This window comes from Corvus cornix, chromosome 19, assembly GCF_000738735.6.
Source record: "Corvus cornix cornix isolate S_Up_H32 chromosome 19, ASM73873v5, whole genome shotgun sequence".
Lineage (NCBI taxonomy): Eukaryota > Metazoa > Chordata > Aves > Passeriformes > Corvidae > Corvus > Corvus cornix.
In genome coordinates this window covers 5,660,926-5,686,337 of record NC_046348.1, presented here as the reverse complement: position 1 = coordinate 5,686,337, position 25,412 = coordinate 5,660,926, and the positions used below count along the sequence as shown (strand labels likewise).

The 25,412-nt window shown below is 60.4% G+C and overlaps 1 protein-coding gene across 2 annotated transcripts; it reads left to right on the top strand.

Moving 5' to 3' along the window:
* Positions 1-402: 402 nt before the first annotated feature.
* Positions 403-24,733, top strand: TMEM132E (transmembrane protein 132E). 2 transcript variants are annotated; one of them, XM_039563101.1, is made up of 9 exons: positions 403-509; positions 11,320-12,220; positions 13,055-13,195; positions 16,383-16,575; positions 16,963-17,106; positions 20,651-20,856; positions 21,424-21,703; positions 21,783-21,974; positions 22,430-24,733. In XM_039563101.1, the coding sequence occupies exons 1-9, from the start codon at positions 437-439 to the stop codon at positions 23,456-23,458; spliced, it is 3,159 nt and encodes a 1,052-aa protein (XP_039419035.1). In that variant the 5' UTR covers positions 403-436; the 3' UTR covers positions 23,459-24,733. The 2 variants fall into 2 exon arrangements, with proteins under 2 accessions (XP_039419035.1, XP_039419036.1); XM_039563102.1 differs by having other exon boundaries at positions 22,462-23,198.
* The last annotated feature ends 679 nt before the right edge of the window (positions 24,734-25,412 follow it).

Genomic DNA, 25,412 nt, shown 5'->3' with positions numbered 1-25,412 from the left:
GAGGAGGAGGAGGAAGAGGAGGGGGACCCGCCCCCGCCGGCTGGGCGCTCCCCCGGCCGCCCTGCAGGCGCTGGTTGGGGGGGAGGTTGCGGCAGCTTTGGGGTGCGGGGTGGGGAGGGGCGGGGGACCGGAGATGGGGTGCTGCGCTCGCTGAGCTGGGGGGGGGGCAAAGCCGAGCCCCCCCTAACCTGAGCCGGTTCCCCCCCCCTCCCCAAATTCCGCCGTTGGCTGCTGCTCCCGGCTCGCACGTGGTTGGATTTAGGGGGATTTCTGCGGGTTTTTTTTTTCCGGTGCTTGGTTTGGATTCCTTTTGTTGTTATTATTTTTTATTATTATTATTTTTTTTTATTATTATTTCTTTTTTTTTCGGGTTTTTTTCCCGCTCCCCCATCCCACCCCCCCACCCCGTTTTTTCTGGCTGTTCCCCCACCTTGCAATGGCCTCTCCGGAGAAGATGCTGCCCGGACCGGCCGCGCTGCTCTGCTGCCTCTGCTCCCTGCTGCTCCCCGGTAAGTGCTGGCAAGGGGGGGGGGGGGGATATAAATATTTATAAATATATCTCTATATTATATCTCTGTCTTCAATACCGGGCTTTGCACCATCTTCCTCCCCCTCCAGGGGCACCCCCTGCCCCTCTGCGCCCCCCTCCCTGGCTCTCTCCGTGCCCCCCCTCCCCAAAGCGAAATGGGTGAAGATTAGAGTTTATTCCTGGCTTAATAAAATGACAGCTTGTGCTTGCGAGCGCTGGCGGCGGGCTGGGCTGAGCCTGGGCTGCCAGCAGGGTGGGCAGGGGGACACAAGGAGCGAGGGGGTGTCCCCCGGCCCCCCCCCGACTCTTGTCTCCTTAATGCAGAGCTGCTTTAGCGGCAGGATCAGGGGTTGATCCGCTATTATCCACTCGCTGATCCCCAGACCCGCACCCAGACACTTTCCCGGGCTGCGCCGAGTTGCTGGGCAAGCTCTGCGCGGGTGGCAGCGTTTTGGGGTGGGGGTGCAGCCCCTGCCATCCCTCTCCCTCCTTCTGATCCCCCCCCTCCGCGCGGTTTGGGGGGCCTGCACCCCCCCCCCCCTTTGCCCTGAGTCGCATCCCGATCGGGCTGCGGTGCCATCCCGGCCTCCCCGGTGCCAGCCCTGGGGATGCCAGCACCTGCTGCTGGGGGCTCTCATTGGCCAGCCAGGCCAGAGAGGGGTCACGCACCCTGAGGGGTGCCAGGCTGTTCCCACGAAGGATTTTTGTGGGTGTTTCCCATTTAAAACCAAGCCCCTACCGAAGCCGCTTTCCCCAGCCGGGCCGAGCAGAAAGCGGGGGCTGTTTGCAGTCTGGGGGTGGCCACCTGGCTCTGGCCTCGGCCTCGGGGTGTCCTGGGGACACTGCCCGGTTCCAGTGATGCCTCCTGGAGCCGGAGGGGATCCCTGGAGCGTGCCTGGCTCTGTGTCACCCCAACAGCCCATGGCCGAGGTGCTTTGGGGGCTCTCTCAGCATCTGCAGCACTCCAGGGTCTTGGAGGAGCTTGGGGAGTGGTGAAATAAGGAGGAGAGGGGATATTGAGAGCATTGAAGAGGTTTTCCAGCCTGGAAATTCGGAGCCCAGTGGAGGAGCAAGGATGCTCCGGGCTGTGGAGCCGCAACTTCCCGTCGAACCCTTAGGGCTGGCAGGTGGACCCCTGTACCGTGACACTGAGGGGTTTTTTGGGCTCCTTCACGGGCAGGGTTGGCTGGCAGAGCTCTTTGGGACCATCAGCTCAGCAGTCTGGCCAGCTTGGAGGCAAGCAGGGAGCTCCTGCTGCCCGAATTCCCTGGATAAGATCCAACTGTCTGGGTCGGCTGCGGGAAGCATCCCCGTGGGAGATGTGCTGCTCCCCATCCCCTCCTTGGGGGGAAGGGGGGTCCCAGCAGCAATGGGGGCTCAGAAACCCCCGGGAGGGGGTTTCTGAGCCCCCATTGCTGCTGGGACCCCACAAATGCAGTGGGTCGGGCCTGGGGCTTAGATTTTGGGGGATACAACAGTTGTGGGGCTCCCTGTGGGGCTTGTGGGGGTCGCTGCAGCAGCGCTGCCGGTGTGAGGTGGGCGAGGGTGGCCTGTGCCAGGGCTCGCCGTGCTGCCGGTGCCCAGGGAAAAGGGAAACCTCTGCCAGGAGTTGGCCAGCTCCTTTCAGGATGCACAGCTGCCCTTCGCTGGCCTTTGGTGGACAAATAAAAGGGGGAGCTGGGAAAAAAAAAACCCACAGGAGAGCTCCCGATTCTCCAGCGTTCCCTACAAACTGTTGGGGCTTTCAGCAGGGTCAGCCCGTGGTGAAGCCGTGTGCTGCTCTCCTGCTTGGAAGATTTCATTCCTTTCCCCCTTTTTCCTTGTTTTGTTGGGTTTTTTTTTTATTTAGGAGCAGCCCTCTGTGCCAGCCTGGCTCCCGCTGCACTCCCCGGGAGCTGCTTGGCCGAGGCCCCACATCAGCTGCTGCCCAAAAAGGGGGTTTTTATTTTGGCATCTCCCCGGCTGGGATGGCCCCAGGGTGGCCCCAAGGATGGACAGATGGACACGTGGAGGCCGTGGTGTAATGGGGGGATGCTGGTGGTGTCTGCCCGGCGTGGTTGTGTAGGGATGTGTCAGGATTTATGGGTTTATGGGATGATTTGTGCTGTCTGTAGGGCTGAACTCGGACTCTGCATCTTCCCTCAGCTCCGCACCGAACCCCGTGCCTGCGGCGTGCCTCAGTTTCCCCGCTCCCAGAGGAGCCTGGAGGTTCTGCAGTGCTCCAGAGCTGCTGGGGTTGGGGTGGTTATCCTGGCCCTGCACTCCGGGCAGGTTTGGGGTGTGCTGCGCCTGATCCCACAGCCCATCCCACTGCTGGAGGGAACGGGGCTGTGCTGTGTGTTTCCCAGTCCTGCCTTCCACCACACGCCAGGAAAACGGGGCTGGGGGTGAAGGATGATGATCCACGGCTTCATCCCTGTGGGGTCTCCGGCCCGGACACCCCAAACCCAGTGGGGGGGACACAGCCCAACCCCAAACCCCAAGCCCGTCTGGGCTCAGCGTTTCCCGGCTCCGGGGTTTTCAGACCAGCAGGTGGAGATGTGCCATAACTCGCTGGGAGCTGGGAACCGACACCCGGCTTCGCTCATGGAACACTGGGAATGCTCGCCGGGAACACAACCCCGCCGTTTGCTGGTTTGACAGCCGCCACCGCGGTTATTGGGATGGGCGCAGGGCAGCTGAGCATTCCCAGGAGCAGGGAAGGGGCAATAGGATCCGTGGCAGGCAATTGAGGGGAGAGGACCCGGCCTGGCACCAGTTTTACATTTGGTGCCATGGAAAAGGGGGATATTCCAATGGATTTTGGCTCTGGAGTGTCCTTGCGTGACCCCAAGGCTCGCTCCACCTCCCCCAAACCCCAATACCTTAAATCCCAGCCCAATTTAGGGGTGTGAAGTTCCACCCCACTGAGAAATCATCTTTTCTTCTACCCCTTTTTGCCCTCTTAGTGCTTTTGAGGGGAGGGAAGAGGATGAGGGAGATCCTCTGCGCGATGATTTTGGGGAGCAGCAGCCACGGGCTTTGGTCCTCATCCTTTTGGGCGAGCACGCTGGGGGGAAACTGAGGCAGGGAATGAAGTGGCAGCAGCCCCCTGGCTGGGGATTGCTCAGGAATTTTTGGAACCCTGGCTATTTCCTCGGGAATTTTGTTTTTGAAGTGCCACGATTTAAATCGTAAAGGTCCCTCTCCCAGCTCGCCTGCATCCTAGAAAAGAGGGGGGAAAAAAGGCAAAACCAGCCCAGCTGAGGATGCCTGCAGAGCATTCCACCGGCTCATCCCGGCTCCATCCCATCTTACGGAGGGAACCAGCGGGATGTGGCACCATCCTGGGGGATGACGGCCGAGGGAAGGGCTGCTTGGACAGCACAGCCTGATTATTTTTGGCTCCTGCACTGCCTGCCCATAACAGTGTTGGGTGTGTGGGGGGACCGGGAGCTGCCGGGTGTCCCCTCCCGCGTGGCGCCTGTCACTGCCGCCGCGGGAGCGTCCCGTCCGTCTGGAAAAGGTCGCTGCTGCTAATCTAATCAGGATCTTTTGTTATTAAATACACGGCTCTGCTAACGAGCAGCCCCCCGGGCGGGCAGGGAGGGAGGCGGTGGGGTGGGACACGCTGCTATGGGGTTGGGGACCCCAGCGGTGGCTGTGGGGACGGGGTCTGCTCTGGAAGTTGCTGTGGCAGAGGGAGAAATGGTTCAGGGGGGTGGAGTGAGGCAGGTCCTGCTGCCTGTTTCCCAGGGAAAATGAGGCTGAGGCTCACCCAGCGGGGAAACTGGGAGGTCCAGGGTCCTCCAGCCACGTTTGGTGGTGGCCCAGCTGGGCTGGGGGATTTCTGGGCTGTCACCTGTGCCACAGGCACCCCAGGGTTGGCATGCAGGGGTTGTTCCTCAGGGTGTGGCTCTCCCTTCCTTTCCTTGAGCTGCTCCTGGCCCGGCCCATGTCCCTCGTCCCCCCTCACCTCTGCCCTGGCCTTGGGGAGGACACCACCAGCAAGGCCAATTCAATCTTCTGGTGGAGCCACTGTCACCTTCTGGCGAGCATTTTCCACCACCTGGATAATATTTGCCAGCCTGGATTTTCCCTAAAAGCCCAAGCGGATGCTGCCGGGGTGGCTTTGTCACCTCCTGTCCCCTGCAGGAGTCTGGGTTCACCCCAGAACTGGCAAAACTTGAGAATTCATTCATTTTCCATTTATTTTCCTTCAAGGAAAAGCTGTGTTTCTCCTCTGGAAGATAAATCAGGTTGGAAATGCAATCCCTCCCTGCTGCTGCTGCCAGCTCGGTGCGGCTGCGGGATCAGCAAAGGAAGGGGACGAATTCCAGTCCTGTTGGAGCTGCTACCAGTTCCCAGCCCTGCTTTTGGAGCTCTGAGGCTGATGCTGGGGCTTTAAACCCAGGGCTGGCTTTCCCTGTGGCTCCTTGGGTGCCTCTGGAATCGAATCCAGCCCCACATCGCAGGAGGGGAATGAATTAATTGGCATCGAATCAGTGCGGGAGGTGTCGCTGGGCACAGCCTGGAGCTGCTGGGAGGGCAGCCTGGGGGGCACATTCGGTGTTCAGAGGGTGCTGGGAGCGTATTCCTGCTCCTGGCCGTGGTGGGAAGGGATGGCGAGGGGATGGGGTGATCCGAGCAGGACATGTGGCTTTGGGGGTGTCCCTGCATTGCCGCCGTCCCCACACCGGGGTGCTGGGGGCTTCTCCCTCGGGATTTGCCGTCCCCAATTCCCAGTTCTGGCTCCCCAGCGTGGGTTTTTGGGGGATCCACCTGTGCCCACCTGGGCTGCTCCCAGCGTGGAGCTCCCCCAGCCCAGCACCCACCAGGGAACATTTTGGGGGCTGCCCTGTTTATCCCAAATTTTTTCCCCTCCCGTTGCTTTCCGGCCATTCAGAATCAGCCACTTCTCCCGTGGTTTTTTTTTTTTTTTATCCCCCTTTTTAATTAATTCCTTCGTTTTTCTCCCTCCTCTGGAAAGGTCTTCTCCTCCCTGTCCCCCGGCCTGTCCCTCGCTGTGATTTGTGGAAATTGCTCCAAAGTAGCTGCTGTGTAAAAGCCTTGCTGGCTCCAGGAATTTATGGCAGGCTGTGCCTCTGCACGGCACATCCCATTTAGGCTATATTTATTTATTCCTTTAGGTCCCTGCCTTTTTTTTTTTTTTTAAATTTATTTTTCCCTGTTTTGTTTATTCCCTCTTATTAATTTCCTGGGGGAAGCACAGCCCTCAGCAGTGCTGCGGCAGTTCCCTTTTCCTCGGTGCTAAAAAAAAAAATCCCAGGATGTGTCCCACCAGCCTTGTTGGATTTTATTGCTCCCGATCCTGGAGAAGCCAGGCTGGACTTTTTGGGAGAGGGAGAAATCTCAGGGATCTTCAAGAAACAAGTTAGACACCAAAGAATCCACTCCTGCTGCTCCCAGGAATCCAATCCCAGACTCCATATCCCAGCCAGCTCCTGCTCAATTCCCACCCCAGGCTGATTTTTGGGAAGCCTGGACCAGCTGAACCTCGGTGCCATGGGAATTCCCAGCTCATCCCCACCCTGGCCATGGCCAGATCCGGGAGCATCCCTGCATCCCACGCTCTCCCTGCCAGGGGAAGGTGATTCCACGTTTGTAACAATTATTCACTTAATTGACTTCCAATTAGCTGGGACTGGAGATGGAGGCTCCAGATGCATCACAGGGAAGGGGGAGCTTGTTGTCATTTGTGTCACCAAAAGCAATTCCCATGGCTCTGGCTGCAGGGAACATTCTGGAGGTTTCTGTGAGGGGTCTCCCTGTATTTTCTGCTTTTCGTTTGTATTTAATTCCTGGCTTTTATTTTCCTCCCCCCTGGGAGCGTGGAGCACGTGTTGGGGCTGGCTGAGTTTTGGGGCGAGGCCTGGAGGTTTCTTTTCTCCCTTTTTGTTGGTTTTTAGTGTGTTTGGACGTGCTGGCCCCACTGAGGTGGGAGTGTAGGGTGGCAGGGATTGCTGCTGTGGGATGAGGAGGGAAAGGATTCCCAGGACAGGTGGGGAGATGTCCGAGCCTGACCCTTCCCTGGGAGCTGGGGCCACCTCCAGCTGTGGGAACATCCAGCTGTGGGAGCTGCAGGTGGGGGGCATCTCTAGAAGCTCCAGATGTGGCGCATCCCCGGTATTTGGGGCCCCTGCCACCCCTGTTTCCCCTTTGTGCTTGGTCCTGACGGATGGGGTGGCAAAGCCTGACCCAGAAGATTTTGGGGCTCAGCCTGGGATGTGCAGGATGCTCAGGGGAATGGGGTGGAAGCAAAGAGAAGTCAGAGATCCATGCTGGTGTCCAGCAGGGAATAGCCAGGCTGGGCATCCTCCTCGGGGGCTCCTGCTTCTCGGGATTTTGGGGGGGGATCCATCACCCCACTGACTCCTCTGGGACACCCTATTCAGGGGTAGGATCGTCACCCTGGAACGGGACTGGATCTGGGAATAAGGGATCACTGGTGGTCCTGGGGACTGGTGTGCACCAAAACCCCTCCCCAGGAGCCCCGAGCTGGGCTGGGAGCCAGGGTGGGGCCCTCTGGGAGGGATGGTGACACCCCCCAATCCTTCCCCAGGTATTTGGGGCGGGTTTATCCCCATGGCAGCTCAAGTCACAGCTTTAGGGACAACTGTCCTGCCTTGCTCCAAGGTGGGATCCCCAGGGAAGCCTGGCTGGGAGAGCAGTGGCTGGTGTCCCACATTCCTTGGAGCAGCGCTCAATCCGCTGATCCAGAGAGCCCCCAGTGCCATCCGTGAACACCCAGAGAGGTTTTAACCCTCCTGGGCTGACCCCAAACCTCCCATCCCTGCTCTCCACAGCTTTCCCCGTGTGTTCTTCCCCCCATAAGTGGGGATATAGCCCCGGAGCCCCCGCTGTGTCCCACGGGATAAGCTGGGATAAAAATCCCCCCTGGAGCGAGCCTGAAGTGATCCCCATGGCCGACAGCTGGGGCTGGGCTAAGCTGGAGCTCAGCTCTGCCATTGGTTCTGGATCAGGGGAAGAGGAGGAGGAGGAGGGTCTGAAACCTCGGGATAACAGGTGGGAGCAGGGGTGGTGGGAGCAGGGTGGAAAGGCTCCGCCTGTGCCCCATTTCCTGGGGATTCAGGGCAAGAGGGGAAGGTGATGGAGCTGGTGCCTCAATCCAGGCTGTCCAGCAGCCTCCTTTCCCATGTGTCCAGCAGCCTGTCCGAGCCCAGCACCCCCTGAACCAGGAGCACGGATGATGATGATGATGATGACCTAAACCCCACAGCAGGGCTGAGGAGGGGTGTTCAGGGACTTTCGGTGCTGTTTTTTCCAACAGAGAGTGAGACCCCTTGGCCCCGGTCTGGGGTTTGAGGCAGGGCTGGAGGGCGCTGCCCCTGTCCCCACGTGCCCTCCAGAGCAGCTCGGCCCATCTGGCCCCGTGTCTGCGGCCGGCGTGGGGCACATCTGGCGGGGCAGATGTGGGGCTGCACAAAGGGGTCACCACTTGTGTGTTTACATCTCCCTGTCAGCGCTGCCGGTCCCCCCGAGGGGACACACGGGGGTCCCGCTGTAGGGCTGGGCTGGATCCTCAGCCGGGGGGGTTTGGGAAGCCCCCAGGCCGGTGGGATCTGGCCAGGCACGGGGAGCTGTGTTTTGGCTGCCGGGGTGGAAGGGCCATATGGGCCCCTCAGTGCCGGCCTGATGAACCCGGAATGCAGGTCAGGTGCTGCAAATCCCGCTAACCACAGCGGCAGCAGCGCTGCGGAGCAGAGCCAGCCGGCAGGGCTTAACCCTTCTGGCCCCCCAAACCTGGCCAGAGCGGGACATGAGGCCACCCCCTCTCCCGGGGGTGACAAGAAACCAGGGCAGGAACTGGGGACAGCGGCGTTGGGGACTGGAGTGTCCTGAGCTGCGTCTGTCCATCCTCACGGTTTTCTTCGGGGCACCTTCCTTCCATCTCTTGAGCTGTTGGCCCTTCCCTTCCCTTCCCTTCCCTTCCCTTCCCTTCCCTTCCCTTCCCTTCCCTTCCCTTCCCTTCCCTTCCCTTCCCTTCCCTTCCCTTCCCTTCCCTTCCCTTCCCTTCCCTTCCCACCCATCCATCCCCTCTCCTCCCTCATCCTGAAGCTATTCTCCTGCTGTCCAGCCATTTTTGACATCCATCCATCCATCCATCCATCCATCCATCCATCCATCCATCCATCCATCCATCCATCCATCCATCCTTTACTCTCCCTGACACTTTATTTATCCCTTTTCCCCACCCAGCACCTGCATCCCCAGCTCCACGCACCTCCCACCTCCCTTCTCCTTCCCTCCTGCCCCCATGGCTGTGATTCCCCGCACTCCAGGCTGGATGTGGCTGGGTTGGACCCTCTCCTAGCAGGATTAGTTCCCGGCCAGGCAAGGGCGGCGCCGCTCCCGTCCCCTCCCGGCTACAGATTAGAGCATCATTTAAATGCATTTTGTCTTCGAAGGAAATCGCTTCCCTGTGTGCCACCAATCCGCCGGCACTCAACTCATCACGGCCATCCCATTAATCTCCAGCCCAGCCTGGCCCTGGCTCTCCCCGCAGCTCGGCTCGGCGACAGGGCCACCCTGGGTGTCCCCACTGCAGCACCAAACCGAGTCTGAGAGGGGCTTTCCTGCAGCGCACAACCCTCATTACCCACCAGAGAATCCCCACGGGAGGAGGAAGGAGCTGGGCGCTGAAGGGGCCAAACTGCACCCAAACCCAGCTGCCTCAGCCCTCCCAGTGCGTGCCAGCCCGGCCCTGGGTGCTCGCTGGGGTGGCACTGAGCTTCTCCTGTCCCCCGCTCGAGGGTGACACCGGGCATTTTGCACCTCCTCCAGGATGGGTTTTGCTCGGGGCTGTGCTGGGCATTGAGTTGGGTGGCTTTGGGGTGGGTTTTCCCTGTGAAATGTCCTGATCCTGCTCCGAACCCCGGAGATCTTGAAGGGATAAAGCCTGATGATGTTTCAAGTTGAGCAAAGCCCCTTCCCCTGTCCCTCACCCAAACAGCCCAGCTCGTGTCGCTGCAGCTGCTGGATCCTTTTCCTCAAATAATCTCACGCCTTGGAAAAAGTTCCCCTTTTCCACTTGTCGGGCATGGCAGGAGCATGCCAACCTTCACCTTTCCCAACAGAAAACAACTTCCACGAGTCACAGGAGCAGAAAGCCCCTCAGCGCTGGTACTGCCGAGCAGAGGGGCACCCATGGGTGCTTTCCAGGGTTTGGCACCTCTCCTGCAGCTTCTGGCTCTCTGGGAGATGGGAAAACAAGCAGGACAAGCTGGATGGGGTGGCAGGGGCTGGAGCTGGGCCCAGCATTCCCACAGCCCCGGGGAATTCTCTACCTGGCTCCTGGACAGCTCCCATCCCGGGATGGGGATTCTGCCTGTCCCGTCCCCAGCGCTAATCCTTTAATGAGCCCTCTAAGCTGCTTAACTCCCCTGTGCCCCGCAGCAGAAACTTCCAGGCTCGCCCGGGGGTTCCTGCGTCCCTTGAACCCCGGGGAAAGTGTCTGGGGCCACTTTCCCGGCTGGAAAAAGCCTCCGGGTCCTGGCACGCTCCAAAGCCCCCGTGGGGAAGGGGGCTGAGTCATTCCCGGGAGCGGAGCCGGCACATCCACACCTCTCCTCGCCGTCTGACACCCGTAATTTGGACTCCGCTGCTCGGGAGCCGCTTGGGAGCGGCTGCAATCAGCGCCGGGAACGGCGGATGCGGGGAGCCGAGGGGAGCGGGCGGGATCCAGCCCTCCCGGGAATTCCTGGCAGCCGCTGGAGAAGGGAAAGACCTTGAGATGTCTTCCAGGATCCCGCAGCTGCCAGCACAGCCCGTGCCGGGCGCCGGCTCCGCGCCGGCCGCCTTTCCCAGGAAGATTTCCGTGGGTTTTCTCTTCGCTTGCAGTGGGATAACGGGGTCCCTGCAAGGGGCTTGGGAAGCTCTGCCCCTCGACTGGTTGGGGCTCCCTGCTCTGCTCAGTCCTGGAGTAATTTTTTTTAAGGCAAAAGTGATCAAAATGAAGGACAAAGTGGGATTTCCAGAGGGCCCTGGGCGCTGCTGGGGTTTGCACAGGGTGCCACCAACATCATCCACATCACCTCTCCACCAGGTCTGGAAAAATTTGGTCTGGGCCAGCTTTGGGGACACGCACAATGCGGGTGGCACCCCGGGGTGGGTGACGGGTGACAGACCGGCTGTGACACCACCCTTAAGGCAGTCTGTGGGGACAGAGCGGGTCTGGGGGCTGCTTTAGCCACCTTCCCTGGGTGATCTGGGGGCTGAATGCAGAAGGAAAGGCTTGATGATGATAAATACGTGGTGGGATCTGCCAGCCAAAAGTCAGCCTGGATCCAACTTTCGGTAACGAGCCCATCGAGAAAGTCAGCATCCGTGTCTTGGGAAGCTGGGATGAAGCTGGGATGAAGCTGGGATGAAGTTGGGATAAAGCCAGTTATCCCTGTTCCTGTTAAAGGGTCTTTGCTGTTTCAGGCAGTGCTGGGGTGGGTGACCAGAGCTTCGGGCTCCCCAGGGACAATATGAGGCTGGGTGTGGCTTCAACACACCCTGGACACCCCGTGCCACGCCGAGGGTGTTGGGTGAGGATGGTGCCACCCGTCAGGAGGCACAATCCTGCTCGGGGTCCCGGGGTCTCCCGCATTTTTGGTTTGTGGGACACAAACCCAGCCAGGCTCTTGCTGCCCTTCTGAGAGGTCTGGGGGCTGAAGCTCCAGCTCCTCCTTGTGCCACTCCGGCCTGGATCTGTGTTTCTTGCTCGGGAGCTGTTCCAGAGGGGGATGCCCCACGCTAACCCCCACTCTGCACCCCCTTTTCAGCCCACGCCAAGAGCCCAGCCCCCAGCCCCGAGCCCGCCGAGCCCCCCGGTGCCATCCTGCTGCCCGTCAGCTACCGCCTGTCCAACACCCGCCTGGCCTTCTTCCTCAAGGAGCTGGGAGCCAGCCCGGCGGGCAACGGCAGCACCCCTCTGCAGCGCTCCGAGCCCTTCGTCGTCTTCCAGACCAAGGAGCTGCCTGTCCTCAACGTCACCCTGGGGCCCTTCAGCACGGGGCTGGTGCTGCCCAAGGAGCACCTGCAGCCCTCCAGCACCCTGGAGGTGCCCGACCGCCTCACCGTCAACTGGAAGGTGCGCGCCTTCATCGTCCAGCCGCGGCTGGTGGCCAGCCAGCCCGTGGTCCAAGTGCTCTTCTACGTGGCCGGCCGGGACTGGGACGACTTCGACGTGACTGACCGGCTGCCCTGCGTGCGGCTCCACGCCTTCCGCGACGCCCGCGAGCTCAAGAGCTCGTGCCGGCTGCGGGGCAGCCTGGCCATGTGCCTGGTGCAGGCCGAGCTGCCCCACGCCTGGTTCGGCCCCTCGGCCGTGCCGCTGGGCAGGAGGAAGAGCCCCGAGAGCTTGGAGGTGGTGCCGGGGGAGAGCCAGCAGGCCGAGCTGTACTACACCCTGCACGCACCCGACGGTGCCGGACAGTGCCTTGGGGATGCGGGCGCTCGCCGCGGGGCCGGCGGGGCGCGCACCGAGGGTCCCACGCAGCACCCGCTGCTGCGCATCGGCAGCGTCAGCCTCCTGCAGCCCCCGCCCGCGCCCGCCCTGCAGGAGCATCACCTGGACGGCAACGTCTTCATCCGCCTGCCCGACAAGCCCCTGAAGCCTGGAGAGGTGCTGAGCATCCTCCTCTACCTGATGTCCAACTCCACGGTGGAGCACTTCACCCTCAGGTGAGGGCCTGGGGATGTTCCCGCTTCCCTTCTCCAGGGGATGGTTGGGAAAAGGCAGCTGTGGGCATGGGGGCGTGGGTTGGGAGGGAGTGGTGTTTGTGGGGTCTGCTGGAGGCTGGAGCAGATCTGGAAGCAGGGCTGGAGGAATATCTGGAATGCGGTTTTGCAGTGGGAGCTTCCTGGAGAAAAGGGGAGGGCTGTCCATGCAGGACATCTCTGCACTAGCGCTGCTGCCTGTCCTCTCCCAGTGTTCCCAGTCACACTGGGATTCTGCTGCCAGCTCTGGGTTTATTGCCAGCCACTCTGGGGACAAGGTGTGGCATGGCCGTGGGGCTGCTGTGCCCCATGTCCCCTCCTCCTGCCACGCAGGAGCCGAATGGGGCGGTGGGCAGGAGGTGCTGGGCACCCCAGTGTGGGCCGGTGAGCAGGGGGGACCCCCATCGCTGCGTGTCCCTAAAGATGGGGACACAAGGGCTGGCCACACCTCTTCAAAGGGCACTCACAAACGTCCCTGTGGCCTCTGGAGCAGCAGGGAGCCCCCAGGATGGGGGATGTGGTGCTCCAGGCTCTTGTGTCCTGTGCCCCAGGGGTGCCCAGTCTCACTTGGGTCAGCACTGGGGCTGGGAGGTCAAAATCCTGCTGGAGGGGTCATTGGAGAGACAAAATGCCATGAAAAAGAGCAGCTGGAGCGGGCTGCTGCTGCCAGCCTGGATGATGCTTCCCACAGCCTGAAGGGATCAGGGGTAAAACTCCTCCCGTGCCACGGCAGGGGATCCAAGGGGATCCAGGGCTGCCGCAGGGGGAGGCTCCATCCCTGACTGTCGCTCTCCGCAGGGTGAAGGCCAAGAAAGGGGTGAACCTGCTGAGCACCAAGTCCAGGAGTGGGCAGTGGCTGGTGAGCTCGGAGCTGCTGACGGGTGGCAAACACTCCACGGCCACCGTGGACGTGTCCAGGGCAGACGGGGCCGGGCCCAGGTAAGGGCTGCACCTCTGGGAATGCCAGGAAAGTTGCTGGGATTTGGCCTGGAGCAGTTCTCCCTTTACCCCCTGCCCTGGGGGGCTGAGGTGCCACGTGGCTGCTGGCAGGGGAAATGGAGGGTTTTACGGTGAATTGTGAAGCCATGGAGGATTCCGTAGTCTGGGGTGGAGGAATTTTAATTTTTTAATTAAGAAATTGAATTTCTGCCCCGTGAGAGGCAGCAGCTCTTTGCTGTCCATCCTGTTGTCTCCTCCGGGAAGGCAGCGGAGCAAGGCAAGGTCCCACCTGAACCCTAAAATGATGGATGAGCATTGGATGGGGAGCAGGATCCATGCCAGCACCTGAGCTGGGCAGTTCTACCCTGCTCACACATTCCTGGGGCTCTGGGAAAGGCTCAGGTCCATTGAGGAGAGCCCTGGAGATGGAAATGAGAACGATCTGCAGGAGAAAAGACCCACAAAGCCAAGCTGAGACCCCAGAGGGTGCTCAGCCTGAAGAAGGGGAGATGTGAGACTGGCAGGACATGGCAGGCGAGGGCTGGGATGGGCACGGGGTCAAAACCAGCAGCAGGAAAGGTTCTGAAGTGCTGGAACACAAGAGTGACATTTCTGTCACTGGGAAAAGGGACACGAGTGTCTCCAGGAGCTGGGTTAAAGCCCCTCGATGTGCTCATTCCTGCCCTCTGCGATGGAAATCTCCCCACACCTCTGTCCCCCCACCCCAAAACTGAGCGAAGCTGGGGCCAGACTCCTGGAAAAAGGAGATCCTCAGCTCTGCCTGCTCTTGTGTGACCCCCAAAGCTCTGCAGAACCCTTTTCTTACCAGGAGGGCGGATTTTCCTTCACCCCCACCCTGCAAATGCACCCACAGCGTCCAAAGCCTCAGCCTGGCTGATCCTGGCGTGTCCCCAGGGCCACCAGCCCCCTGTCCCCTGCACGCCCACCCCGCAGCCCAGGAGAGCAGGGCTGGCAGCAGCCGGATCCTCTCCCCCTTCCCCCTCTGCCGCTGCCAGCGCTGCTTCCAATCAGCCTGCAAAGGTTAGAGACGGGGGAGGAATTTAAAGTGATTACAATCACCTTTTAGACAAACAACTCCATCAAATATTAACGGAACGGAGAGGATGAATGACTCCGCGCCGTGCTGCCCTCGGGGCTGTGCAAACAGAGGAGTTGCTGCGCTGGGGCTCTGGGGGCTTTTGGCAGCGCTGGCTGTGCAGGAAGGGGCTGAGAGCCCTGAGCGTTGGGGTCAGAAGGGCCATTTTGGGGTGTTTTGCACCCCAGAAGCTGCATCCTGAGTGGTTCCCCCCATGTGAGCAGCCTGGCTGTTGCCTCTGTTCAGAGCAGACGGTGCTGGGGCAGGGCAGAGGGTGGCGGCTGGGCCTGGCAGCGCTCCTGGGACACCTCGGGGCACCCCACGGCGAGAAGTCCCTTTGCCACAGCACCCCTGGCTCTCCTTTGCCTTTGGACCTGCCCCTTCCCAGCTGGGTTGGGTACTCCTGGCACTGGGAGAGCAGCCAAATCTGCTTTTCACACCCCGTGGCCTTTGGTGAACTGCCTTGAACCCCCAAACCTGCCTTGGGGGCACAGCAAGACCCCACCAGCCCTTGTGGATCAGCTCCACTGCTAAGCCCATCACAGCTGCTGTGGGATCGGGGAGCAGGGATCAGGGATCGGGGCTTGCCGTGGTCTGGAGCAGCTCCAGCTTCTCGCTCTCCTCTCTCCCTGCTCCCTCTCACTCATTAGATATTGATCAGAGAGAAACCTGGCTGTGTCCTGTACCCCAGATCGATGGGACCTTCTCAATTGCTGCTGCGCCGAGATGAAAGCGGAGCCAGTCCTGGCTTCCCTTCCACTGCAATTCCACTTTCCCTCCCCACCCCGCTGGCTCTGCAGGGGCTTTTAGCGGTGCTGTGGTCTGGGGGGGCTCTGGGGTTTCTGCCAGGGGTGTTCAGTGTTTTGGAGCAGTGAAGTCCGGCTCGGGGCAGGGTTGAACCCTGAGCTTCCCCAAGGATTTGCCGGTGGGCAGAGCTGTGAGGGCAGGATCAGCTCCGGGGAGATTTGGTTGTAGGGATGGGGCGTGCGAGTAATTGGTGGTGCTGCTGTAAGGTTGTGTCCAAGCCGTGATGCAGACGGTCACCAACTTGTCCCCTCAGCCTGGCACCATATCCTGGGTTTGGCATCCTCTACACCCTGTCCTGCCTCGGGGACACCCCAGAGGTCACTCCCTGTCCTGCTGTCCCCAGCCCTGGCATTAATTTGGGTGTGTTTGCTGAGCTGACGGTCCCGGGGCTGTTCTCCCCTGCTGGCTCTGTCCACCTCCCCTGTCCCCTGCCCCTCCTTCCTCACAGGCTGGGGGATGGCCCAGCCCCAAATCCCAGCTCTGTCCCAGCTCCTGCCTGGGCTTGGACCTCTTTCTCCTGTGCCTCAGTTTCCCCATGGGATCCCCTTGGAAGGGGCTTTAAAATCAACAGCTTGGGCTGGGCTGCTGTGTTGACATTTATTTGTCATTCCTGAGTGCTCTGGGATCTGACATGTGGGACATTTCGGATCTGACCTGTGGGACATTTGCGATCTGGGTGTGGGACACATGGGATCTGATCTGTGGGACATTTGGGATCTGACCTGTGGGACACGTGGGATCTGATCTATGGGACACATAGGGTCTGACCTGTGGGACATTTGGGATCTGATCTATGGGACATCTGCGATCTGGGTGTGGGACATGTGGGATCTGACCTGTGGGACATGAGTGTCCAGACAGGAGCAATAAATCCATCCATGCTGTTGGGAAGACAGTCAGGGAGACAAGGCCTGCAGCACCTGCAGCCACCCACTGTCCCCCGAGGCCATGGCCACACGCTCACCCTGTGATGTCACCCAGCAGCCCTGGCAGAGCTGATGAGGTGTTCTTGTCCTGCTGGCAGAGGCGGTGAAAAACATTTCTCTCTCCCACTGGGGAGATTGCCATGGGAATCTGCAGGATCCCATCGGAGCAGCCCCTGGCAGTGGTGGGGGTCCGGGCTGCTGGGTTTGGGTGGCACCCACTGCACAGTCCCCCTTGTGCCTGGGGACACCAAGGGCACCTGCTGGGGAGTCTGTGGACGGCCTGGCGCTTATCCTGGTGTGTCTGTGGGACCTGGGACAGCCACCTCACCGTGTCCCCTCCTGCCGTCCCCCTGCCCAGGGATGGGGACTCCTCGTCGGAGATCATGCAGCTGGATTTCGAGATGGAGAACTTCACGAGCCAGTCAGTGACACGCCGCATCATGTGGCACATCGACTACCGCGGCCGCAACCCCCCGCCAGACCTGGAGAAGGTGGTCACGGAGCTGACAGTCATCCAGAGGGACATCAGGGCCATTGTGCCCCTGGCCATGGTGAGCAAGTTCATGCCCTCAGGTGTTACCTGCTCTGAGGGGTTGGGACCCCTGAGGGATTGCCCACCTGCCCTATAGCACCTCTCCATCCATCCATCATCCATCCATCATCCATCTCTCCATCTATCCATCCATCCATCCATCCATCCATCCATCCATCCATCCATCTCTACATCCATCCATCCATCCATCCATCCATCCATCCATCCATCCATCCATCCATCCATCTCTACATCCATCCATCCATCCATCTCTACATCCATCCATCCATCCATCCATCCATCCATCCATCCATCCATCCATCCCACCCACACCCAGGTCCTTCCCTGCCCCAGCTGGGACAAGCTGCCCTCTTACATGATGGTGCCCTTTCTGTGCCACCCCCAGGACACGGAGATCATCAACACGGCCATCCTGACGGGGCGCACGGTGGCCATTCCCGTGAAGGTCATTGCCATCGAGCTGAGTGGCGTCATCGTGGATGTCTCAGCCATGGTGGAGTGCAAGTCCAACAACGAGGACATCATCAAGGTGGGTGTGGGGAGGGGACTTCTGTGACCCTCACAAGGGGCTGGGGTTCTCCTGACCCCAACAGCACCCTGGGCTGGGCTGGTGACCGAGCTGATGTGGCTCACAACCCCACCCAAACCAAGCATCATCCCCTTGGTGGCTCCAGTCCATGCAAGCTTCTCCCTGGGGTCTGCCAGGAGAAGGACAAGACACTTGTCCACGGGATGCTCCAACACTGGCAGCAGGCAGCAGCAGTAACTGCAGGCTATCACAACACCTGGTGCTGATAAGGGGAAATGTCACCTCATGGGCTGAGCTGCACGGCCCCATCGGTGCCCACACTCGGCCTTGGAGTGATATTTCTGTCCCGACTGGATCAGCTGCTGGGCTGGGGACTGGTGAGATGGAAGCTGGGAATGATGGAGGGGAAAGAGGAGCTGAGGGGGAAGATCCAGATGGGAGAGGTGCTGAAGGGGCCAATGCCAAAGGCTCCCTGCCCCAGCCACTGAGGCAGCCCCTGGTACTCAAACCCTCCGACTTTTCCATCACCAGCCCTGTTCATCCATATAGATTTCTCCATCCCTGAATAAATCCATCTGCCCACCTGCCCATGTCACTCTGCCACCATTTCCATCCATCCATCCGCCCCCAGACATCATTCCCTTCTCCCGAACACCTCCCACCCCTCTCCCTGCGTGCACCCAGCCAGCTCTCCCTTTCCATGATCCCGCTGGGTTGGGCAGAGGCAGGGAAGGGGTCTGGATTCTCCGGGGGGCTGTAGCCCCTTCTCCCCTTTGCCACAGGGGTGATGGCAGATCCCTGTCCCTGCTGGGTCCGTGTCACGCACCATGGGGGACATCCAGTGCCACAAAGTGCTCACCCAAGCTCTCGACTGAAACTCAGATCCATGGGATTTACAACACCGGCTCTAATTTATGGAGCCCAGTCCTCCCCAGCGTGATAAAACACTGGAGCAATAATACACTTCAGGATGGACTCCAAGACACTTAAACTGTTTAATGTGCTGCCTTTCTGCTCATAAATCTATTTACACTCTGTCCCCAGGCCTGGGGGGAGCAGGCACATGCCCAGGAGCTGGGATGAATAATGCAGGGAGCAGCCCTCCGGCCCCGGCTCTCATCCCGCTCGGAGCCCTGCACAATTTCTTGCTGAGTTATTTGGTGTTTGTGTTGGAGCTTCATTTCCGAGGGAGCCTCTCAGTTACCTGCTGAGATCGGGGAGGATGATTGCGGTGTCAGAGCTCTAAACCTGCTCCATAAATCACAGCTTACGGAGTGGGATGTGCTATCTGTTACTGTAAATAATTTAACGTGAGGGCGGGCTGGCGAGCTGCCTCTCCCTGCTCTGGTGTGGCTCCCCGGTGGTTGCTCTCTTGTGTAATGTGGAATTTGTCCTGGGATTGGTGTGGACATGGCTCTGAAGGATGTGGTGGGAGAGTATGAGTGGGAGTTGTCATCCTCGTCCCCTTCTGTGGTGGCACAGGTTGACAAAGGTGTCCAGGAGGACATCATCACTCAGGGGAGTGTAGAAACCACCCGCTATTTTTAAAATGTGGTGACTTTGGGGGTTGTCGAGGGACACGCAGGGAGTGGAAGGGCCACCTCTGCTGCCAGCGGCGCTCAGTGGGAGATGCTCGATCTCACCTGTGTGTGACCTTTCTGAGAACCCCACACTGCACATCCCCTGGAGAACCCCCCAGGAGCTCAGTGGGATTGATCCTCAGGAACCCTGCTCACCCACAGCCACCACCAGCACCGTGGTGGCTCTTCCCACTCCCGGGGGCCTTGGAGAACGTGTGTCCCCCTCGATCCCACACTTATCCCCGTGCCAAGCAAGGAACTCCTGGCCACAGCAGCAGAGGCAGCGGTGTCTTGGCTGGGAGCCCAGGCAGCCCTCAGCCTCTCTCTTCCTGACACCTCGCCGTAAATCCGGGAAGTTTCCTCGCACAAGCTTCATTTCCGAGCTAATCTGCAGTCACTCCATCTTCGGGACAGGCCTGGCGTGCAGGGATTTTTTGTTGTCATAGTTTCAGCCCCCCTCCCTGGCTGCAAAGCAAGTGGTGCCCAGAGGGAGGTGCTGGGGGGTTTATTAGCCAAGGTAACACCGGCAGAGCCCATCGTGTTTATTGTGATAAATGGCACAATATCCAGAGATCCTCGGCTGCAGGATTCACCCGGGAGCTCATCTTTATTCAGGCGCTGCCTCGCCACAGATGAGATTGTCTTGTCAGACTTGCTGAGATGGTACCTCTGATGGGAAGACGAGGAACAAACCCTCCTGCGTCGCCCTTCCCTCCAGTGCTCAGGGAGCAGGGACATCCCAAGGAGACATCCTGGGCTCTGACTCCTCCACCAGCCCCAGGGGACCACCAACACCTTTGCAGAGGGCTCCTGGAGCTGTTGCAGAAGTCAAACCCTGCTGTGGGCTCAGAAATGCAAAATTCCTGCATCTGGTTGCCCACAGGTGCTCAAGGAATAGGTTGGCAGAGAGACAGGGATGCTGCCAGCCTCCTGCAGCCTGGCCTCAACCCTTTATCAGCCATCAGAGAATCCAGGGATTCTCTGATGCTGGAAATCAGCTCTTCTGCACTGGTGAGCTGCTCAGTGCTGCTGGCTGAGCAAACGAGTTCTTCTCTTCTCCAACATCCAACAAATCAGATGCAGTCCCTGACAGGAGATCAGGGGTGGGCCACAGGGCTGCTGCAGGTGAGAGGTTGGAGTCCCTTTCTGGTTGTCTTCTGCCACCCCAGCTGGGAAGGAGCTGTTGACTGGTGACCCGAGCTCAAACCCTGGGAGATGCTGCCCTGGTGTCCCCTGAGCTCCTTAATTGTCTCCTTAATGAGTGACCCCCCGCAGGATGGATTTGTTTTATAGCAGATTTCGCTGATGGCATTTGCATAAGTGGGAATTAAAAGGGGAGGAGGGAGAAGAGGAACAGGAGGGTTCAGTCAGACCGCAGGAATCTCGCTCTGGGGTGAGCAGGAGGGACAGGGACAAGGCACTGGTGGGTATGGGCACGTGGTGGGGCTGTGCTTGCTGCATGTGCCCTCTGGAGGGGATTTTGGGGCGAATTTCCAGGTTGAGCAATTTGCAACCTCTGTAAAGCACCCATGGGTGCCTCTAGCTCAGGGACAACCCAGTGTGGAGGCCAAAGGGGAACTGAGGCTCCACGTGGAGGTTCTTGGTGGAGGTTCTTGGTGGAGGTGGGAGAGAGTGAGGGCTGGCAGGAGGAGCTGGGTCAGGGGACACTTTGCGTGGTGGACACGGATCTGTGCCTCAGGAGGACCAGGGTCAGGGGACACTTTGCGTGGTGGACACGGATCTGTGCCTCAGGAGGACCAGGGTCAGGGGACATTTTGCATGGTGGACACGGGGTGTGGATCTCCCTCTGAGCAGGATCTCCAGGAGGAGGGAGCATCCCTGCTCCAGGTGAGGCATGAACTGGATTCATGCCGGGTGAAGTTCTGCTCCTCCAGCACATCCAGCCTCCTGCTGGGATCTCTGCTGTGTCTACAGGACCATTCCCATCCTCTCTTGTCCCACAGGTTTCCAGCAGCTGCGACTACGTCTTCGTCAGCGGGAAGGAGTCGCGGGGCTCCATGAGCGCCCGGGTCACCTTCAACTACGAGCACCTGTCGGCCCCGCTGGAGATGACGGTGTGGGTGCCCAAACTACCCCTGCACATCGAGCTCTCGGACGCCCGGCTGAGCCAAGTCAAGGGCTGGAGGGTGCCCATCCTGCCGGACAGGAGGTGGGTGCTGCGGAGCCGTGCTGGCCAGCCCAGAGAAGGCGAGGTGGAGGTGGTGGTCATGGGTTGATTGCCTTGCTCAGTGACTTCATGAGGAGGTTTTAAAGGTGGTGGAGACAAAGGCATCTCAGGGGTCCTCGGTGGAAAGGTGAGAGGTCATGGACACAGGTTATGGGGAAGGAGAAAAGTTTCACAGGGAGGTTGGTGGAGAACATCCCTCCTTGGCAGTCATCAAAAGTTCCCTGGATGAAACTGGGAACAGCCAAGCTCCAAAGTGCCTTTTTTGTTGTCTAGAGACCTCCAGGTGTCCATCCCAAGCAGAGATACCTTGTCCTCTCAGCTGTTTAGTGGGCAGAGCTGCTGGTGACCCTGCCGTTACCACATCCTGCTAAATCCCGTGAACCCTCCTGGACAGCCCCTCCTGGCCCAGGAGCCACCATTTTTTGGTGACATCACATTTTTTCCTGCTTGGCCACCTTTCTTGAGGGAGCTGAAGAGCCGTGGCATGGCGAGCTTGGCAGCACTGCCCACCCACTGTCCCATCCATCCATCCATCCATCCATCCTGCAGGTCGGTGCGGGACAGCGAGCACGAGGAGGACGAGGAGGAGCGGAAGCAGAGCCGGGGCTGTGCCCTGCAGTACCAGCACTCCACGCTGCAGGTCTTCACCCAGTTCCACACCACGGCGGCCGAGGGCACGGGCCAGGTGGTCACCATGCTGGGGCCCGACTGGCTGGTGGAGGTCACTGACCTGGTCAGCGACTTCATGCGCGTGGACGACCCGCGGGTGGCCCACATGGTGGACAGCTCCACGCTGGCCGGGCGGGAGCCGGGCACAACCCTCTTCAAGGTACCCCTGGCCACCTTTCCCCACCTCTGCCAGCCTGGCTGGGGGTGGCAGGCGGTGACAGGCACCTCGACCCCTGCAGGTGGTGTCCCCGCTGGTGGAGGCGGTGCTGGGCGAGACGCTGGTGACGGTGGCGGAGGAGAAGGTCAGCATCACGGACCTGAAGGCCCAGGTGGTCTCCAGCCTCTCGCTGTCCCTCCACCCCAGCCCTGGCAACAGCCACACCATCATCGCCCGCACATCCGTGCAGCAAACCCTGAGCTTCTTCAAGCAGGTGAGGCCGGGGGGGCATCCAGGCTTGGGGGGGATTTTGGGGTGCAACCCCCTCCTCCCAAATCCTGCCCACACTCTGGCCCTCACAGCACCCGGTGTCCTCATGACACCCTGGTGACCACAAAACACCCCAGAAACCTTCACAGAGACCTGTGATCCAAGCCTGGGGACAACCATGGGGATGGAGGGGGAGGGATGGAATCCTATGCAGCTCCTGGCCCAGCTCTGGTAGCCACATCTGGGATTTGGGATGAGCCTGGGCAAGCACGGGGAACATGGAGGGAAGAGTAGGCTAAGGAGAAAAATCAGGGAATGGTTGGAACAAGACGGATAATGGAGGGATAAAGGGTGAATTGGATGGAGAGAAGGATGGAGAGGTGGACGGGAGGATGGACAAAGGGGTGCAGGTGGGACTGGCCTCCTGCTGGGCAACCGGTGCCTGTGTTGGTCCCGCAGGAAGCGCTGCTGAGCCTGTGGATTTCCTACAGCGACGGCACCACGGCGCCCCTGTCCCTCTACGACCCCAAGGACTACAACCTGGTGGTGAGCAGCCTGGACGAGAAGGTGGTGTCGGTGACCCAGGACCGGGCGTTCCCCTTGGTGGTGGCGGAGAGCGAGGGCGCAGGGGAGCTGCTGCGGGCGGAGCTGGTCATCTGCGAGAGCTGCCAGAAGACCAAGCGCAAGAGCGTCCTCTTCACGGCCTTGGCCACCGTGCGCGTCCATTTCGGGTCCGAGGAGGACCCCACCTACGACTACGACCACATGCCCAGCAGGCCGGGGCTGGGCGAGGCGGGGGCAAGCACCACCCTGCGGGCAGAGGTGGACAGGAAAGCGGACCCAAGCGAGGACAGCCGGATGTCCAGCGCGTCTCACCCCACCGAGGACTTCCCCACCATCCCCACCGGCTTCGTGCAGGTGACACGGGGGCTGACGGACCTGGAGATCGGGATGTACGCCCTGCTGGGCGTCTTCTGTCTGGCCATCTTGGTCTTCCTCATCAACTGCATCGTCTTTGTGCTGAAGTACCGGCACAAGCGCATCCCGCCGGAAGGCCAGACCAACATGGACCATTCCCACCACTGGGTCTTCCTGGGCAATGGGCAGCCCTTGCGGGCTCACAATGACCTCTCCCCACAGCCCGAGAGCCCGGGGAACCCGCTGGAAAACGTGCAGACTTGCTGCCACGGGGACCACCACAGCAGCGGGAGCTCGCAGACCAGCGTGCAGAGCCAGGTGCACGGGCGCGGGGACGGCTCCTCGGGGGGCTCCACGCGGGACCAGAGCGAGGACCCGCTCAACTCACCCACCTCCAAACGGAAGCGGGTGAAATTCACCACCTTCGCCACCATGCCCTCGGACGAGCTGGCCTACAACTCCATCCCCATCGCCGATGAGGAGGACTTGGAGTGGGTGTGCCAGGACATGGGGCTGCAGGACCCCGAGGAGCTTCACAACTACATCTGCAGGATCAAAGAGATCGCTTAACGCAGGGGCAGCAGGGACGGGGTGGGAGGGAGGGGCTGCCACGCTGTGGCCACGCCACGCCACGCCGTGCCACGCCACGCCACGCCACCACGCTTCTCCAGGGCCAGACACCCGCGTCCGGCTCCTTGTTCCGCACATCTCACGTCCTCACCCCGTCCAAAGGCACCCCCGGGGACGCCTCTTTTCTGTTCTCGCCCTTTCCCCACTGGTTTTCCCAGGGGAGGCAGCAGCACACGTGTGGCCCCCCAGCGAGGGGACGGGGTCACAGCTCGGGGCGTGCGCGTGGCCGGGCAGGAGGAGGCTGTGGGTGCTGCCGGGAAGGGGCTGGGAGAGGGGAGAGATCCCATTTCTCCCCGGAGCCCAGCAGGGAGGTGGTGGGCGAGGGCTTCCAGAGGGCCTCCCCCAGCCTTTGCTGCGCTCAGCTGCACAGTTTTGGAGGTGAGTGCTGGGTCACCCCGATGGCTTTTGGGACGTTGGCCAACACTGGGTGATGCTGGGCGAGGCAAGAGTTGGGGACACCATGGCCACGGGCCCGGAGCACTGCTGTCCCCATCGCCTGCTGTGACCCAGCCCCAAATTCCCGGTGTGCCCCACTCACTCCCTGGCTGCCTGGGGCACTTTGGGGGTGACCAGCACGTTTGCTGCCCACCCTGCCTGTCCCTCTGTCCCAGCCATGGGGCCAGTGCTCGGCCCCCCCGCCCCACAGCCCCACTGGGGTCTCCAGGGCCAGCCATGGGTTTCTGCCCCCTCCCAGTGTTGGAATGTGGCTCTGGGATGGCAACGCGGTGCAGGGGCTTCCCAGTGCCACGGGGACACCCTCGATGGGACCTGGCCTATGTGTCCCAGTGCCAGCCCAGCTCCCCCAGTGCCAGCCCAGCAGGGATGCCCGGGGCCAGGCTCAGCCTGTGTGGTGCCTTCTGACTGCCATAACCCGATGCCTCCCGGTCTCCCCGTGCTGGTGGCACCTCCCAGCCCCCCTGGCTCACCCAGGGGACCCCCCAGTCCAGGGCCATGCCATCTCCCAGCCCGGTGCAGAGCACCCTCGGCCTGGAGGGGACACCGGGGTACCAGGGCTGGCAGGTTGGGGACCCTGGGCTGTGCACTTGTCCCCACGGGCACTGAGCATGTGGGGACAGGGACACCCTGGCATCACCCGGTGGAGGCTGGCAGCGGATTATTTCTGGATCAAAAGTTACCCACCACTGTGTCTCTTTTTTTTTTTTCTTTTTTTCGTTTTATTTTTTTTTTCAGTTTTTTTTCTTAAATAAAAGATCAGAAAAGGAAAAAAATGGAACAAAAAGCAAAGTGGCAGCACTGTCACGGCCCTGTCTCTGCTGTGGTGCCCTGGGTGGCGGCTCCCAGGGGGTTTGGGGTTGAGCCCTGGTGGCTGTGGGGTCGGCTGGGGGCTGGCTCAGCTTTGACCGAGCATTTTGGGGTCAAAGCTGTGGATTTGAGGGTTCCCCCTCCAAAATCCTCCTCTGTTGGGCAGTCTGGTGGTCAGAGAGCAGGTGATGCCGTAGCCACACCTGTGCCTCAGTTTCCCTGGCAGGAGAGCCGTGGTTCGGGGTGGTGGGTGGTGTCTCAACAGCCTCTTTAAGGAGTTGCTCAGTTTTGGGGCTGGGAAAGTTTCTCCCCTGGGTGGCCTTAAAATTTACCTGAGAGCTCCGTGCTGGTTTCCTATATCCATATATATCCATAAATATATGAATGCAGGTTTGAGATGTGCTCGGGGGGCAGGCAGGGCATGCAGGGGGTTGGTTTTTACTCTGCCCCCTTATCTGAACCAGCCACGGAGCTGATAGTGGCTCTGAGCAGGAAAATTAACTCAGCTGCCTCCCCTGCCTGGAACTCCTCGCTCAAATTAACATAAATGAATATTCGTGGGGGGCGGGAGGGGGGGGGGATTGAAAAGGGAAGGAAAAGAAGTGGGGAAAGGTCAGAAAAGGGTGGAATA

What these genes read in the sequence shown, in the direction of transcription:
- TMEM132E (XM_039563101.1), top strand. Translation starts at nt 437, where the DNA reads ATGGCCTCTCCGGAGAAGATGCTGCCCGGACCGGCCGCGCTGCTCTGC. An exon ending in CCATTGTGCCCCTGGCCATG is followed by an intron (nt 16,576 to 16,962) that starts GTGAGCAAGTTC and finishes TGCCACCCCCAG; the next exon opens with GACACGGAGATCATCAACAC. An exon ending in CCCTGAGCTTCTTCAAGCAG is followed by an intron (nt 21,975 to 22,429) that starts GTGAGGCCGGGG and finishes TTGGTCCCGCAG; the next exon opens with GAAGCGCTGCTGAGCCTGTG.